The 19292-nt window shown below is 42.7% G+C and overlaps 1 protein-coding gene and 2 pseudogenes across 1 annotated transcript; all 3 read left to right on the forward strand.

Annotated features, from left to right (window-relative positions):
• The first annotated feature begins 1621 nt into the window (after positions 1–1621).
• On the forward strand, positions 1622–3117 carry LOC127756354 (uncharacterized). The gene is made up of 2 exons (XM_052281713.1): positions 1622–1984; positions 2024–3117. The coding sequence occupies exons 1-2, from the start codon at positions 1699–1701 to the stop codon at positions 3115–3117; spliced, it is 1380 nt and encodes a 459-aa protein (XP_052137673.1). The 5' UTR covers positions 1622–1698.
• A 3167-nt stretch (positions 3118–6284) lies between these two features.
• Positions 6285–7683, forward strand: LOC127756355 (uncharacterized; annotated as a pseudogene).
• Positions 7684–10360: 2677 nt separating this feature from the next.
• On the forward strand, positions 10361–15956 carry LOC127756356 (uncharacterized; annotated as a pseudogene).
• Positions 15957–19292: the final 3336 nt, after the last annotated feature.

The following is a 19292-nucleotide window of genomic DNA, read 5'->3' on the forward strand; positions in this document are numbered from 1 at the left end:
CTGTCACCGGCATCCCCCCTCCCTCACGGATTCGGCGGCGGAGGACTCCTCCCTTGTAGATCCAACGTTGGGTCCAGTGGCCTATGGTACGGCGGGAGGCTGGAGCTCGTTTTTCTGCAGTGGCGATGATGGTGGCGGCGAGCTATGGTGAGCATGTAGACGGTGGTGGTGGCGGTGACGATGAAATCGGCTTGGGAGCTATGGTTTCGGCTGGTGGCGGGCTAGGGTTTTGGCCGGTTTGGAGTTTCTTAATTTTTAATTTGTTTTCGGGGAAAATATTTTCGTATGCGGTTGGTATAGGGGATCGCATGCGAAGATGAGATTTTCGCATGAGGTTGTGCTGGCTGTATGCAAAGACGTGCTTTTCGCAAATACCAAGGTATAGCCAGGACCGCCCAGTCCCCTGCGAAAATCAAATTTGACCTTATGCTAAAACAATTTTTGTAATAGTGAGACTATGTCAACATATTCCGTCCTGGCACCATGTACGGATAGCGTAAGGAGGGTATGCTGCATGAAAACGATGAACCATTCTCAGCAGAACCGCGATGACATGTACTCATAGTAATAAAAATGAATTTATACTTTACTTTACCCAAACCACTAATCGTGGATTGATGTTTCGCAGTGTAAATTATATATTTTAAGGTGGTGGTGGAATGATGGCACACATGCCTCTTAACAGGGCCACCCCCGAAAATATGTTTATCATACATAAAGGTCTGCTAAGAGGTCCGTCTGTGAAAATTAATTTTTATATGCGAAACTTTTAAGGAACCGTATGAACCGTGTAGGAAAATTCAGGTCAATTTTTGTACGCGTGAACAGAGATGGTTAACCTACATAGACCCTTGTCCAGAAAAATTGTTTTTAACTCGATTATCACCTTCCCACTTAATAATAAAAAAAATAATAAGTTGCAAGTGAATAAACTAACCATGCGATTTATTTTAGTTGAATTTCTCCATGCAGCATTGATGTGTGTACGTCAAGAATCGATTACTCCGTCCATTTCAAGTTACAAGACATTTTGATTTTAGTCAAAGTCAAACAACTTCAAAAATAACTAAGTTTATAGATAAATATAGTAATATTTATAATATCAAATTAGTTTTATTAAATCAATAATTGAATATATTTTTATAATAAATTTTTCTTGAGTTGAAAATATCGTTATTTTTTCCTACAAACTTAGTCAAACTTGAAGCAGCTTAACTTTAACCAAAGTCAAAACGTCTTATAACCTAAAGTTTAGGAAGTTTCATTTTTTGAAATTTTAATTTATTGTTTTGACGTGAAATAATTTTCGTCATTGTTAACGTATAAGTGAAACTGATATACTCCATCCGTTTCAGGTTATAAGACGTAAACAACTTTAAATTTGACTAATTTTATAGACAAATATAATGACTAATTTTATAGATAAATATAGTAATATTTATAATATCATTAAATCAATAATTGAATATATTTTCATAATAAATTTATCTTGGGTTGAAAATGTTATTATTTTTTTTAAAACTTAGTCAAATCTAAAGCAGTTTAACTTTGACCAAAGTCAAAAGCGTCCTGTAATCTAAAACGGAAGAAATATTATATACTATCAATAACAGAACGAATCCCTACTGGGAGTGCAATTAGCATCGATCGATCGAGACTCCGATTCGACCATGTATCCCGAGCTTGATTCGACCCTCTATGTATTTCACACCAACAAATTTCATGGCTTCATGCAAGCTTTCGTTTCAATCACCATCATCCATGGCTTCATCCAACAACACGCACGACGTGACGCCGCCGGCGGTGGACGCCGACATCATCAGCGAGCTCAACGACGACGTGCTGCTTCACATCCTCGGCTTCTTGCCGTCCGCGAGAGACGTGGCGCGGGCCACCATGCCGTCGAAGCGGTGGCGCCGCCTCTGGGCTCTCGTCCCGGTGCTCCGCTTCGCCGTCGGGCCGGGCTCCTTCGCGGATGAGCACGGCGAGGTCGACCGGGAGAAGTTCGCCGTTTCTCGTCGAGACGCTGCCCGGCGGCTCATCACCGCCGTGGACGCCACACTCCTCGCGCGCCGCGCCGCCGGCGAGGGCAACGACGTCGACGTCATGGAGATCGCCTTGGTGTACAGCTCCGTAGACAAGTACTATGTGTGTAGTTATGGCATGGAGAGGAGGTACTACCTCCATGACCATCGCCATGAAGCCGACATCACGTTGTCGCGCGTCGACTCGTGGCTCTGCTTCGCCGAGCACCACGTGAAGGGGAGCTTCACCCTTGAGCTGCCGCTGGTGGCGCCCGTGGCGGCGGCGGTGGCGGCTGCGGAAGCGAGGAGGGCGGCCTGGCTGGAAGCCAAAACTGCCTCGGTCACGGACGAAGGGGAGGTGATCTTCGTCGAGCATGTCGCGCCGCCGGCGGACGTTGAGGAAGAAGAAGAAGAGATCGATGTGGAGGTCGTCGAGCTACCTCGGTCGACGAGAGCGGAGGTGATGAGCCTTACCCTCGGATACGCCACCGTCAGCGTCCCGGACACCGGCGCCTTCCGCGCGCTCACCGACTTCACGCTCCACCACGCCGTGCTCGACGCCGGCAGCGGCGACGACGACCTCCGGCTCGGCCACCTGCTCTCGTCGTCCTGCTGCCCGCGGCTGCGGAGGCTGAGCCTCAGGCACGTTGCCGGCGTCGCCACGCTGCGCCTCGACGCGGCCGCCACGCTCGAGGAGCTCCGGCTGGTGCATCTGCCCGACCTGCAATGGCTCGACGTCGACGCGCCGGGGCTCCGGCTGCTCCGCGTCGGTGGCTGCAGCCGCCTGCCCTATTCCGATTCCTCCGCCATGGCCATCTCGGCGCCGAGGCTGGAGGAGTTCTCGTGCGAGAGCCTCGTGGACCCGGAGCGGCTGGAGTTCAACGGCGCGGCGGCCGTCCGGCGCATCAAGAACCTCGAGATCATGTCGTTAGGCGACGCCGACGACAACGCCGCCGCCGTCTGGCTCCTCAAGAACTGCTACGCCGTCGATCATCTAAAAGTGAAACTAGAAATTCTTCTTGCGCAACAAGGTAAAGTGCCATTTATGGGAATTGCTAGAAAACTTTCGCAAGTTTTTGGTTTTGCTAGCTAACCAAACCAAAGTTAAATGTAAGTTTTATAGCAGTTTATATCGTAGTTACATTTCAGTTATATAAATACGGTTACAATGTAATTATCCTTCAATTATACCATAGTTACATCTGAAATGTTTTAACTCAAAAAACTTGCGACTTTTTTTAGGTACTCCTTTTTATTTATCTTGAAAAAACCAACACTAGGTGCCAATTTCATTTAATAAAGCAGGAGTAAAAAGTTTGTACATTGCCTATTTATAAATCATTTATTTTTTAGATAATATAAATATATAAATATATTTATATAAATATATGGGAACATTTTATTAGATTTTTCAAGGTCCTCGAGAAATTAAGCTACTACAGTAATATTCCATTGTTAATTTCAGTAATTCTTAATTTATGTCTCATGGACGCATGAATCAGCTTTCATCTCTTATCAAAAGATGAAATAATAATCATCCATGAACTTCAAAAAAGAAATAATCTGTGTCCACTTATCAAAAATTGTTTCTATAGCTAGATAAACCGATCAGTGATAATTTGTTTGCACTATGTACATTGCTTCCATGCATATGTATGTTAATACCCTGTGGTTTTTCTATTGCAATAACCCTGTGGTTTTAATTAAACCGGGATGTGAACCTGCAGATGATGACGACATCATAAAGGATGTACCACAACTTCCCAGTGTTACGAGTTTGACAATAGAAGCAAGTTCGTGGTTTGACGGGCACGCCGTAGGAGCAAGTATAGCCAAGTTCATCGCTAACACCTTCGCATCGATTTTTCAGGCTGGGTATGTAAGATTTAGCTCTTACCACATAGTCTTTGTATATAAAAAAAATTGTATCTAACCAAACTCGAAATGACTTACAAAGTGATTTCTGTACTGGTATTTTTGCAGTATCACTTGTACTGTTCAGAACCAGGTTGCCTTTGTCACCAGCCAGAGGATTGGAAAGACCAGATGATCTCATTGGAGAACCTAACAGTGGTAGATATCCGTCGGTTTGCACCGTTGGATGACCGGAGAAGCCTCGTACAACTATTGTTTGCGAGTTCACCGGCTCTTGATATGATGACTGTGGAGCTTCACGGCAGTTATTTGGTGAATTGTCGGGAGGAAGGCAAAGAGTATCAATTTGATATGCCTTGTTACCAAGGGTATTGGAACCCTTGTGCTTGGGAATTTGGTGTTCATAAGTTCAACGGTGGCACGAAGTTTAAGTGGACACAGGAAATGTGTACCAATGAGGCAGTATGATCTTTTGTAACATAGTATCTGTGCATTGCAATGGGAAACAAGATCAATCTGTCCATTGTCATTTTTCCTTTCAGATCTTTTCAGCATTTATAAAAGAGTATCAATAGAACGAACTCAATTAAATCCATTAATGTTGTTTTTTATGATATCTATTTGTACAGTATTGTCACAAATTGGGCTACACATTGGAGCATCATATCAATGTAGAGACATTAGAGCGAACCTTGTTAAAATTAAATGCCTGTAAACCTGTTTCTGATGCCAAACACACCAAACCGAAAGATTACTGAACCACTCACCTCTTATTGGAAATTTTTTTAATCCCCTCTTATTCCCCTGCAGTACTGCACTCCAACCGGAAAAAAGAGGGCCGTCAACTCAAACTACTAGTACAAAGCTCAGGAAGCCAATGAGCATATGACTCTAAATTTGAAATCAAATCTGTGCAGATTACCATTTTTCCTATATATAGAATCCGGCCAACACAGGAAGGCAACTTATTAGAGTATTCATTATAGAATCAACACTCGCTCACCCAGTGAATACAATGTCGGTTTGAAATTTTTGAAATTTTGGACCCTGGCAATTCATTATCTCACTTGAAAGTTTTGGATTTTTTCATGTTTTTGAATTCGGTCAAAGCTTATTTAAATACAGTTAAATTTTGTTAAAAAGTCAAAAAGTTTAGGTAAAAGAACATGGAAATTCCTGAAAATTGAAATTTCGGTGGTACTGAAATTTCGATTGAAACCGAAATGTGAAACCTGGGCTCACCATCATTGAGTGAAAAAGAGCAAAGGATGACAAAAAGATGAGACTATTGGTACTTACTCTTGTTGTCTTATGTTTTTTTTGTTTCAATTGTTTAGTATTTGAGATCTTATTTTGCATGATTCTCATCTCTGCAACTCACGTCACGATTCACGGGAAAAGAACCAGCTCCAAGTCGACGAAGATCATGATTTGGTCTGGTATAGTCGTGATTATCTTTGTAATTATGGTTCGAATTAATCTATCGTTTGGAATTAGCTCTGGCTCACACACCATCAGCTTGAGATTCCAACTCTGCCACACCTGACAGCCGCAAGATCAGGTCACTCATGGCCGCCGCCTACAGGAAAAGACGCCACGCATGGCAGCGTACGCCGCCACCCCCTACACAATTCCGCGTGGTAGGTAAAAACACAAAGCTTCGAGCGACTCGTAGTTCCACAATTCATTCGTGCAACTCGTATTCATTCATGCTACCGCGATTTGAGGCTCAGCCGCGTGACGCCCGACGACGATGATGTCGACGGCGAGATATTGTCGTCGTCGTCGAGCTGCCTGACCGTGCGCGGCTGGGGAGGCTTTGTTGGCGAAATAACCCCGAACAAACACCTTGCGTGCAAACTGCAGCTGTTCGGCATGGCAAAAGATGAGAACAGTGACGAAGAACAGAGAAGAGAGCGAGAGGGCATGTAGTCTAGCTAGTTGTTGCAGTAGTATCTCCCAATGTCTGAGTTTAAATCTCCATACGAGCGAATTTTAGCTTGTGTTGTTTGATGGGCTAAGTTCACAATTTAAAAAGAAGAACAAAGAAGAGAAATTCACAATCTAATAGGCCCACCTGCAAAATCATCTATTTTCGCAGGGCTTTATTTACAGGCGGCATTTTTCCTCGCCCGGAAAAACTATTTTTGACCACTTGGGAAAACAATTTTCGTAGTAGTGGTCGGAGGTCGGTGCGGATTCGAGGTCGCACAGATGCGTGTTTGTAATCAACCTAACCTACGATTGTGCTATTAACATCACGCGACAGTCGACAGATACCTAAATTTACATTGATTAGTACTCAGACTCCGATTCGATCGCTCATACATGTCGAGCATAATTGCGTTTAATTATATTCATGACAAGTATCAAGCGGTATCATCCATGGATTCCACCACCAAGACGCACGATGTGACGACGGAGCCTTCGCCGGCGGCCGCCGCCGACAGGATCAGCGAGCTCAGCGACGACGTGCTGCTTCACATCCTCGGCTTCCTGCCGTCGGCGACCGACGTGGCGCGGGCCTCCGTGCTGTCGCGGCGGTGGCGCCGCCTCTGGGCGCTCGCCCCGGCGCTCCGCTTCGCCGTCGGGCCGGGCTCCTTCGCGGATGAGCACGGCGAGGTCGACCAGGAGAAGTTGGCCGTCTCTCGTCGCGACGCTGCCCGGCGGCTCATCGCCGGCGTGGACGCCACACTCGCGCGGCACGCCGCCGGCGGCGAGGGCGACGACGACGTCGATGTCTTGGAGATTTCCTTGGTGTACAGCTCCGACGTGAACCGTTTGTTCAAAGCGAAGGACGTTGGGGAGAAGTACTACTTCCACGACCACCACCATGAAGCCGACGTCACGCCGCCGCGCGTCGGCGGGTGGCTCCGCTTCGCCGAGCACCACGTGAAGGGGAGCTTCACCCTCGAGCTGCCGCTGGTGGCGCCCGTGGCGGCGGCGGCGGCGAGGAGAGCGGCGTGGGAGAAGGCCAACATCGCCTCGGCCACGGACGAAGGGGTGGTGATCTTCGTCGAGCATGTCGCGGCGCCGGCGAACGTTGAGGAAGAAGAGGCGGCGCCACCGGAGGTCGTCGAGTTACCTTGCTCAACGAGAGCGGAGGTGATGAGCCTTAACCTCGGGTACGCCACCGTCAGCGTCCCGGACACCGGCGCCTTCCGCGCGCTCACGGACTTCACGCTCCACCACGCCGTGCTCGACGCCGGCAGCGGCGACGACGACCTCCGCCTCGGTCACCTGCTCTCGTCGTCCTGCTGCCCGCGGCTGCGGAGGCTACGGCTCCAGCAAATCGGCGGCCTCGCCGCGCTCCGCCTCGACGCGGCCGGCACGCTCGAGGAGCTCCGGCTGGTGAACCTCCCAGACCTGCGGCGGCTGGACGTGGACGCCGCCGGCCTCCGGCTGCTCCGGCTCTGCGGAGATGGAGGCGATGGCGATCTCGACGCCCAGGCTGGAGGACCTCGCGTGCGACGGCATGGTGCACCCTGACCGCCTGCGGTTCGCCGGCGCGGCGACCGTCCGGCGCATCAAGAAGCTCTTCCTCTTCACGCACGGCTCCGGCAACGACGGCGACGACACCAACGCCGCCGCCTTGTGGCTTCTCAACAACTGCGTCGCGCTGGATCATCTCGACGTGGACTTATTTTTTGCCATGGTAATTAAACCTAAAATTGTGATTTATTCCTTCAACATAACATTATTACTTTCCCCACAAAAAAAAACATTATTACTTTCTTTTAGCATTGCCATACGTACTAAAATTTTCTTACAAAACTCTTACTAACAAATTTCTCAACCGTTTAATTTAACTAGATGGAAGTTACAAAAAAAATCTAGATTTACTTGCAGCTTGCCATATCAGAGTTTGTAAGCATTTTGTAAGAAAATTATAAGAGACACAGTAACGCGGACACTCACCATATATATAAATGCATGCTACAAAACAAATACCATATGAAAACATTAATTTCAAATGAAACATATTTTGTATCAGCAATATTTTGCACAATAAACATAAAGTTGTTGCTCAAGACATACAAGCTAGGTTTGATTTTATTTTTTTTAAGAAATGCAGGCCTTACAAAATTGATTCAATGCCTGATAGGAGAGTATAGCATAGCGGAATTTTAATCAACCCTGTCACCCACATAATCAAATTAAAATCAATTATCCCATTCTGAACAAAAAAAAATGTGATCATCATTCATATAATTTTGTTTCAATTGTGTATTTTCCTTTAGACACACTAACTATATATTTATTGATCTTTAAAAAATATAGTTGAACATGGCAGACACCATGTTAGATGTACCTCATCTTCCTACTGTTACGACCTTGAAGATTAAAGCGAGGGCATGGATGGGTGGGCATTCCATAAGTCCAACCCTAGCCAGATTTCTTTCAAAGTTTGAAAGAATCGAACAACTCTCCATTCACATCCAGGATGGGGTAAGCATAATTCCTTCTTACCAACTTCTTTAATCTATGCAGTTTAACACGCTAAAAATAAAATGCAGTACTTAATTTACCACAAAATAAATATAGTTTCATGTTCCTAACCAACTTAAAAGACTGAAATTATTTTTTTGCGTAATTTGCAGTGCTTAGTGTGCTCAAATCCTCTCTGTATATGTGGCCAACCGGAGGATTGGGAGGACCAGATGATCCCATTAGAGCATTTGAAGAACATCGAGATCCGTGGGTTCGCGCCGTTCAAGGATGACCGGAAATGGCTCGTGCGACTACTGTTCTTAAACTCGCCGGCACTTGAGAGGATGACCGTAGAGCTTGACAGTAGGCACGTAAGTAAGAGCCAAGAAGATGGCATAGAGGTGGTTTTTGACATACCTGATTATGGAGGGTTTTGGGTCCCTTGTGCTTGGGAAGAATGCCATGGATGTAGTGATGCCACGATACGAGTGGACAAGAGAGAAGCCAAAAGAGGAAGCATGAAATTTATATGTTGTTTTGTAATCGAGTTGTTTGGAAAGTTCAAATTGGATCAGTGGTATGAGAAGTGGGTGTGATTTATCTTCTGGCGTATTTATTTGGTGCAGATAAATTGACTGCATTATTTTTTTTAAGATGGCGTCGTTAACATTTGAACACACATTTGACACCATTCGTCTTATTTAAAAAATTTGCATAATTATCATTTATTTTGTGTCAGTTGTTTTATCATTAAAATTAGTTAAGCATAATTTATATCTTATATGCATTTGTACAATAATTCTTAAATAAAACAAATGATTAAATAATATGTGTTCAAAAGTTAACGGCGTCGTCTATTAAAAAAATGAGAGAGTAGTATACAATATTTGGAGAGAGTAGTATACAATAAAGTACACGTACCGACGTACGCGTATAAATTGTGTATTTGGATTCGAATTCATCATACATTCAAATAGCAAACCAAAACAAGGCAGTCGTAATCAATCAAAATACGACGGAAAATAGTATACAGTTCTTGAGAAGATAACCATGAAGTTTGACCAAAATACCAGCTCTTGAGAAGATAACCGTGAAGTTTGACCCCTCTTACATATTTGAAACCCCAAAAGAAGCCATGAATAAGATAGATTTTGACATGCCTGGTTATCAAGGGTCTTGGACCCCATGTGCTTGGATGTTCCGTGAGAGTGGCATTTTCGATGGCGCCATGATCAGTATAAGTGGACACGAGAGAAGCCAACAGATGAGGGAATATGATCGATCCTTTCAAATAATATGATAAGTATTCTAGTGTGATAAGTGTGATTGTTCTTTTCTTGTTTTAATAATCCTGCAAGTAAAAAAATGTTACTAATATGTTTGTATTGGAGTTTTCGCTAGAAATTAATTAATTATTTCATGGTCACTCTATACTGCATTTTTTTGTTTCATTTTATATATGTCTATCATTGAGAGATATATGAAGTATCAAAATTTTTAGTACAAATTTAGTACCTTCAAGTACTATATTTTACATTATTAGAAAATACGGTGCTATCAAATACATTTTTAAGTACTGTAAAATCACTCTTATCTATATTTGCAACCAGTACTTGGGTCACTGCACTTGCCAATCGCCATGAATGACTAATAGGTACTACCTCCGTTTCAGATTATAAGACTTTCTAGCATTACCTACATTATTTCAAATCACACATATATATCTAGATTTATTAACATATATATTATTGTGAGTAATGCTAGAAAGTCTTATAATATAAAACGGGGGAAGTACATATAGTGCATCTTCAGGACAACATATGCTTCTCTGCAGATCCTCGGTTTCTTGCTAGCGATAAGAGAGAAATAAAATATTTGAAATAATGTAACTGAATTAATTAATTTTGCTAGCGATGAGAGAGACCGTAATGCACTACTACACAAATGATTTTCATGCTCCGCGCCGTTTCCTCCGCTAGATCCTGCGCCACCGCCGCGAAGGCATCTGGAGGAGGAAGCTACGACAAGCGATGGCGTGTGATGTCAGCTTCATGGTGGTGGTGGTGGTAGACTAGTTACTTTCTCATCACTGATATAAATTTCACTTTGAGTAGTAAGTGTAAATCAATTGTTTATAAATACATATGGGTAATTTATGTGGTGGATCTATCCATCTAAATTTAAATCCTATACTTAAGACGGATGCTCGTATTAATGGCTTATTATTCTTTCAGTGATAATAAATTTACGTACTTATTATTTATTTTTTGAGTTGTTTTATTATTAAAATTACTTTAAACACGATTTATATCTTACTCCATCCGTCCCAAAATATAACAACTTTTAGCCCTTAGTATTTGTCTCAAAATATAATAACTTCTCCACCAACATTCTCTTCCCAACCAATCACAACCCACCACTATTTACTTTTCCTACCCACTAGTCATCCAATCACAACCCTCCACCATTCGCTTCTACCTAGGGTTGCAAGCGGGCTTGTCCGCGAATACGCTTATAGGCAAAATTAGTGGGTAACCGTGGGTTTGACTCGCGGGTTATCTATTAATTTGACCTATAAATAAGTTTATAGATTGACCCACTTGTATATCTAGATGCGGTAAACCGAACCACGATGCTAAAATGCATTATTTATCATCTATTTGACCTATAAGTAAATTCGTGGGTCGACCCGCTTGCATCCCTACTTCTACCTACTCCCTCCGTTTCACAATGTAAGTCATTCTAGCATTTTCCATATTCATATTGATGTCAATGAATTCATTGACATCAATATGAATATGGAAAATGCTAGAATGACTTACATTGTGAAACGGAGGGAGTACTTTCTTAATAATCGTGTCTAACTCTAAAACTTCTTGTATTATGGGACGAAGAGAGTATGTATTTGCATAAAATTTTGAAATAAGTTAAATGGTCAATATGTGTCCAAAAGTAAACAATGTCATCTGTTAAAAAATGGAGGAAGTATACACGTATATAACGTGCATGTATCATTGTGTTGCTGATCGATAAAGTACACATACGCGCGCGTACAAATTGTATTTGAATTCGAATAATTATTCATCACATTCATAATATACCCAACATAAACAAGGCAGTCTTAATAATCAACCAAAATACGACTGAATAGTTTCTAAAAAAAACGACTGAATAGTACTCCAGTTCAAATACGTACGCATGCATGCCGTGCATAATCCCACCTTTTATATTTATTTTATAAAACCCAAACAATGGGAGCATACGTGTCTCGAAAATTTTCAGCGAGATCGATCTATCGATTCCAAGAAGATGAACGACACGACGACGACTTCTCCGGCGGCGCCGGCGCCGGCGGCCGCCGATGATCTGATCAGCGAACTCGACGACGCCGTGCTCCTGCACATCCTCAGCTTCCTGCCGTCGGCGGGTGACGTGGCGCGCACCACCGTGCTGTCGAGGCGGTGGCGCCACCTCTTCGGCATCGCGCCCTGCCTCCGCTTCGCCGTCGGGCCGGGCTCCTTCGCGGAGGACGACGACGAGGACGAGGAGGAGCACGACGCGCGCTGCCACGACGCCGCCCGGCGCCTCATCGCCGGCGCGGACGCCTGCCTCGCGCGGCGGCGCGCCGCCGCCGCCGCCGACGGCGGCGAGGGAGGAGGAGGACACGACGTCCTCCGTGTCCTGGAGATCTCGCTGGTGTACGGCGACGCCGACAACGACAACAGCTGGTACAAGAGGGAGCCCGTGGGGAAGAGGTACTACATCCACGACCACCACCATGAGGCTGACATCACGCCGTCGCTCGTCGACTCGTGGCTCCGCTTCGCCGAGCGCCACGTGACGGGCAGCTTCGTCCTCGAGCTTCTGCTGAACGCGGCGGCGGCGGCGAAGCAGGATCGGGAGGAGGCCGACGAGGCGAAGAGAGACGTGGCGCCGCCGGTAGAAGAAGAGGAAGAAGCGGTGGCGGTAGAAGAGGAAGAGGTGTCGCCGGCAGAGCAGGAAGAGACGGCGGCAGAAGAGGAGGAAGAGTTGCCGCCGGCGACGGCAGCAGAAGATGTCGAGACCGTGGACGAACAGTTCGACTTGCCGCCGCCGGCGGCGGAGGAGGAAGCTGTCGAGTTGCCAGCCACGGCGAGAGCGGCGGCCATGAGCCTTACCCTCGGAGGCGCCAACACCGTCGTCCCGATCGCCGGCGCCGGAGCCTTCCGCGCGCTCACCGACTTCACCCTCTGCCGCGCCAAGATCGACGCATACGATAACGGCGACCTCCGCCTCGGCCACCTCCTCTCGTCGCCGTGCTGCCCGCGGCTGCGGAGGCTGGAGCTCCATCACGTCGCCGGCCTCATCCGGCTCCGCCTCGACGCCGCCGCCGGCACGCTCGAGGAGCTCCGGCTGGTGTACCTCCCCGACCTGCGGCGGCTCCACGTCGACGCGCCGGGGCTCCGGCTGCTCCGCGTCGGCCACTGCGACGACCTGCCGTACCGTACTCCGACCCCGCCGCGGCGAGGATGTCGGCGCCGAGGCTGGAGACGCTGGCGTGGGACGGCCTGGAGGACATGGCCTGCGGGGAGTTCATCGCGACGCCGACCGTCCGCCACCTCAAGAAGCTCTCCCTCTACTCGCACGGCGGCGACGAGGCCAACGCCGCCGCCGTCCGCCGCCTCAAGGGCTGCCCGGCGGTGGATCACCTCGAGCTGAGATTAACTGTCCGGGTGGTATGTCATCTCTACTTGATCTCTCTGCCTTGGTTGTTGGTACTTCATTCGTTTTTTTAGTAAACTTCACAAAGTTACAGGTATTTTGATCATACTATTACAGATTTATGGTGTTGCATTGTATCATAAAACTATAGATTTAGCACCATATTTATCACAAAACTACAGATTTAAGGTGTTGTATCATAAAATTATAGATTTAGCATCATATTTATCACAAAACTATCACAAAACTGCATATTTAATATTGAACTTATCACAAAACCATAACTTTTAAAATTTAAATCCCTAGCACCATTATTATGCTGGACTTATAAACATTATTGTTTTATGACTAAATTAGTTCTAAACATGTAGTTTTGCGATAATTTACTTACTAAACATGTAGTTTTGTGACACTTCATCTGAAATGTGTAATTTTGTGATAAATTTGGTGTTAAATGTGTAGTTTTACGATACACCAAATTAAATCTGTAGTTTTATGATAATTTGATCATAGTTTTCATAGTTTTGTGAAATTTACTCTTCATTTTTTAATTTACTCTTTGTTTTTGTGAAATGCATTTGATCATATATTTTATTAAAAACATTATGTAATTATTATTTATTTTATTATAATTTGATTTATCATCAAATATTGTTTAAGTATGACTTATTTTTTTTTATATTTGCATAAAAAATAAATAAATGAATAGTCAAATATTTTTCTAAAAAACGGAGGTAATGTATTGTCATGAAGATTTGTACATGTCAATGGCTACAATAATTAAAGACACTTTAAAATATGAGTGCAAGTAAACCACGGTGCAGCCCTTGAGGCGGTGGATCACATTGAAAAAAATTAATAGAGCCATCAGATCCCTCTCATGCTTTGATGATGATAGCCATCCTTATATCACGCACAGTTGTAATACGACGTTAACTCTAAAGAGCTCAAAATATTGACCTTCAAGCATTATAAGTACATGATTTTCAAATTGTTTAAATTTTCTTTGGCATGATATAAGTACTTTTAAATTCTCTGCAACATGCAAAGCGTGGGGTACCAACTAATAATATGTTTAGAATAAATGTACACCATATGTAGTAGTAGCATAAACGAAATCTTTAAATTTATTATCTTGCGAGAACATGTTACTCTATTAATCTTCTATGTGTCTTAGTTGTGGACACGATATTAACAAAATTGATCATTGATATAATTTTTTTTCAATTACGCAATTCAATAATAAACATAAAATTGTAGCTACCTGCGGAGGACACCGTGAAGGATATATCGCATCTACCCACTGTCACCAACTTGAGGTTAGACGTGAATACATGGTGGTACCGGCATACCATTGGTGCAACCCTTGCTAGAATTATCACAAAGTGTAACAACATCGAGCACCTCTCCATCCGCGTCCGTGGCTTGGTAAGCTTGAGCACTTTCATATTTTATTAGTATTCTTGCACTTTATTTTAAGACGGTACATTTTGATCTAATTTAAGGTCTGTTTACACCTAAATTTGACATCTATGGACGAAATAGGGGAAAATTGCCAAAGTTTGGAAAGTAACGGGTTTCCTTCACAGGGCCGGTCAGACCGCAGGTATATGGGCGGTCTGACCGGCTAGTAGGGCCGGTCTGACCGCAGGTATGTGGGTGATCAGACCGTCAGGGTCCGAGTCCGAGGTTGTTTTCATCGGGTCTCGGGTTTCCTTGCTCGGGAAGGCATATTTCGTGTTTCCATTGGTTTCTATCCTGAGTTGGATATGGAGAAGGGCCTGTAGAGGGCAAGACCAACCCTTATTTAAGGGACAAGGCCGGTTCATTGTAAAACCCCCGAATACAATCTACTTGAATCGTTCTTTTACTATGTTTTCTATTTTACCCTAGTTTTAGTCCATCTTTGTCGGTTTGCGCCGTAAACCGTCCACCGCCGCTGCGAGAGTGCAACACCTTTTTATAGGTTTGTCCTAGAAACCTTCCGTTTTGCCCACGAGACGGGTAGTTATCCTCATATCGATCTAAATTGGCCTAGAGGCTGATTTTGATCTCTAAATCGGCTCCGCTAGCCGGTTTAGCTATTTTTCTCCAAAACCCATCTTAATTTGGCCCTTTGGCTAGATCGAAGTGGTTGGCGACTCCATATCACCGCAAGGCGTTTAGGTGTTGCGATCGTGCTTGTCGACTTGTCAAAAAAGTTGCCAACAAGGTCTTCCATCGATATATTTATGACATTGTTGATTTTATTCAGTCGAACTGTCGAAACTTTGATCATCGGTAGCTCTTAAATATTTATAGTTGTAAAGGACAAAAGTCATATGTATAGATTTTTCTTCATAAGAACTTCTAAAATAAAAAATAGTAGTGATTAAAATTGCACACTATCTAACTACAGATATAGTATAACCGAGTATAACATCTTACTATTAAGACACCGAGAATATAACACAAATAATTAGAACCATAAAGAAACTCTTCATTATTCCACAACACCTTAATATGATATTGTCGGTAAATAAACCCTATATTGACATAATGTCTTATCTATTGATTTAATTGCAGTTGGAAGTATGTTCGGATGCTCAGTGTAAATGCAGTCAGCTAAAGGGTTGGGAGGACCAGAAAATACAACTAGAGCACCTAAAGAAGGTAGAGTTCAAGGGATTTATACCGTTCGATGACCGCAAAAGCCTCTTGCGACTATTGCTAGAGAACGCGCCGGCTCTTGAGAAGATAACCGTGGAGTTTGACCCCTCTTACATATTTGAAAACCCAAAAGAAGTTAGGGATAAGATAGATTTTGACATGCCTGATTATCAAGGGTCCTGGACCCCATGCGATTTGGAGTTTCGTGAGTGTGGCTTTTTCGATGGTGCCACGAAATATGAGTGGACACGAGAGAAGCCAACGGAGGGAATATGATCGATCCTTTCAAATAATATGATAATTACTCTAGTTTGAGAATTTCTTGTTTTAATAATTAATCCAGCAAGTACAAGAAATGGTAGTACTTTTTTAATTCGAATTTTCGCTAGAATTTCATGGTCACTCGCTCATTCTGTCCTGTTATTTTTTTTTTCATTTCATCGTTATATATATGCCAAAAGAAATTTTACTGTCCTTAAGCATCAAAATTTTTACTATAAATTTTGTACCTTCCAGTACAAAATTTTACACTAGAAAATACGGTACCTCTTGATAACTTCTTAAGGACCATAAAATCACTTATTTTTTAATAATAGAATGAAACATATCGGCCTTTGATTAAAAGACCTACAGCCAATTATTACAATCTAGCACTCTAAAAGAGTGTAGTCCAAAATAAAGCGAAACACACCAAACCAAAATAAGAAGAAAACCAAACAAGACAAGGAGAACATTATTTTAGTCTACTGGTGAATCTCCATCCATAATTGGCAAAAAGTTGCATAACCGTCATTTCAAGCTTACGACATGCAACAATCAGGAACTCCCCATCTTCATCACATTTTTGTAATTGTGCCCACTGCCGGAACTAATATGTTGCCCTGAAAATTACCTACATATAGAAAACAGATGGTGATTTATCAAAAACCTATCTTTTCTGCTCAAACATAGAGCCCAACATAAGACAGAGGCTCCAACAAGTATCAGTTTACTATTTTCTTTGTCAATCCCCAGAAGTCAACCATCAAATCACTCATATCTATGTCACTGCACTTGCCAATCGCCATGAACGACTGATATGTAGGTACATAGTGTGCATCTTCAGGACAGCATGCTTCTCGATCTGCAAATCCTCAGCTTCTTGCTAGCGACCAGAGAGAAACAAAAGCTTCTTGCTAGCGACCAGAGAGAAATCCAATATTAATTTGAAATAATTCAACTGAATTAATTTTGCTAGTGACGAGTAGAGAGACCGTAATGTGTACTGTCAGTAAAAACCTTGCTGGGAGAATAAAATTTTGAATGAAGAATTAACTGAATTAAATTTACCAGTTTGAACAAATCTCCAACCAATTTGAAGAAATCTGAACGGATTTCTTTTCCCGAAACACACAGCTTAACATCCGCCTGTCTAATGATTTTTTTTTACCCACATTCATCATACAAAATGTTAAGTAAATTACTTGGCGTTAATTTTGCATGCAAATAATACTTGCGAGATCATGAGGAATGACTCTATGACCGGTGGACGCGACCTGGCGAATTCAATAACAGACGATGTCCAAATATAATTAATATTGAGCTCGTTTTATCGTATATCCTTAATGAATCAGGAATGAAGGTTTAATTTCATCGATCGGATTTCAGATCGAATACATAATTCGAGCGATTTGAGCAGTTCGAGAAAAAGAAATTGACTAGGGCCACAGCTCTACCTCGTTGGTTATTTGGTGCCAATGTGATTAGGTGCGCTGCGGTGATTATCTCTGAAGATAGGTCTCGCATAAGCACGATCAGGATGTTTATTTTTACATATTACTAGCAAAAATGCTCGTGCGTTGCAACGGGTAAAAAAATTCTAATAATAATATACGTTTTTCATGCATAATCTTGTCAATGACAATGTTTCTATTTTAATGAGCGGCTTGTTTTTTTATAAACAGTGTTTTTTTCTTGCGTGATTTTCTCAAACAATTTTTCAGAAATGGCGCATTTCTTTCTAACAGTTTTTTCCTACCATGTTTTTTTTTGCTTTTTTTACTTATGAAGAAAACCATATTTTTCTCCCTTTTTTGCTTTTCTTTTCTCGTGTGTTTTTTTTCTTGTTTTCTCGCACGTTTTTTTGCTTGTTTTTTTCGAAGGTTTTTTTTTTTGCTTTTTTCCAATACAGGAGAATATATGACAAAATAAAGCCATGTAGTAAATGGCAAAAAAATCGATGGATCCTATCCAACTCAAGCGTCCATCAATTTAGCTTTTTTCTGACAGTTTTTTCAGAGCGATTTTTTTAATAGACGGTGTTTTTTTCTTGCACGGTTTTTTAAAACCATTTTTTTAGAAATGGCGTGTTTTTTCGATAGTTTTTTTTGTCACCACTTTTTTTTTTGCCTTTTATATGAATCAGATTTTTTTTCCGTCGGATCTACTTTTTTTTCGCCACTCAGGGAAAAAACTTTTGTTGTTGTTGTTTTTCTTTATTTTCTTTTTTGTGCGGCTTTTCTTTTTCCTTTTATGCACCTTTCTGTCTTTGTTCTCTTTCTTTTTTATTATTTTTTTTGACAAAAACGACCTCAAGTAGCTTGTTGCAAGATTACAGGGACTCAAATGTAAATATAAAAAATACAGGGACTCAAATATAAAAGTATAAATCCAAAAATTAAAATCATATAAAAATGGAATGCTCTCGACATGTAGCGACATGTAGATTCCGTTTTTGCAAACAGATCTTCAATCCGGCATATCAATTTTTTTCACCAATCTGAGTCAGACTTTTTTTTTTGGCTTTTCTTTTTCTTTTTATGCACCTTTCTGCCTTTGTTCTCTTTCTCTTTTATTATTTTTTTTAACAAAAACGGCCTCAAGTAGCTTGTTGCAAGATTATAGGAACTCAAATGTAAATATAAAAATTACAGGGACTCAAATATAAAAGTACAAATCCAAAAATTAAAATCATATAAAAATGGAATGCTCTCGATATGTAGATTCCGTTTTTGCAAACAGTTCTTCAATCCGGCACATCAATTCTTTTCACCAATTGAGTCAGACTTTTTTTTTTGGGTTTGTAACAACGAATCTGATATAGGAGTCGGACTTTTTTATTTCACTGTTACGGATATAGGAGTCGGACTTTTTTTTGGTTTTTTATCGGACAAACCTGGTTTTTTTCCGTCCGGTTTTTTGGTTTTTTCGCCTTTTTTTTCCTTGGTTCGGATTCCATCCGGTTTTTTTTGTTTTTTTCGCCCTTTTTTTTTCTAGATAGGACTTCTTTTTTCCGTTCCGGTTTTTTTATCGGACAAACCTGGTTTTTTCTGCCTGGTTTTTTTCGCCCGGTTTTTTTGACGGACGATGGAAGCACCTCTTATTTTTTATTTTTTAAGTAGTAGAGATAGAGATGAGGGCCACATGTGTCATTAACCGTGTCAACCCCGTAATTGTCTCCAGTCCACTCAGTTGATTTTTCAGCAGCATGTACGTAGGCATGTGCCCCAGTGATTCTTTTGGCTTTCGTCTTGAGAAGCCTAAATCCCAACAGATACACAGTTACACACTGTCGCCGTCAGCCGCTGCACAGCACAACACGCGGCCCGCCCTGGGCCAGCATGCTACCACACA

Source organism: Oryza glaberrima, chromosome 12 (assembly GCF_000147395.1).
Source record: "Oryza glaberrima chromosome 12, OglaRS2, whole genome shotgun sequence".
Classification (NCBI taxonomy): domain Eukaryota; kingdom Viridiplantae; phylum Streptophyta; class Magnoliopsida; order Poales; family Poaceae; genus Oryza; species Oryza glaberrima.

Bases quoted from the DNA above. Each gene is read 5' to 3' on its own strand.
- LOC127756354 (XM_052281713.1), top strand. From the start codon at position 1,699: ATGTATTTCACACCAACAAATTTCATGGCTTCATGCAAGCTTTCGTTT. The intron at 1,985-2,023 runs GCGAGGTCGACC...TTTCTCGTCGAG, and splicing joins CTCCTTCGCGGATGAGCACG to ACGCTGCCCGGCGGCTCATC.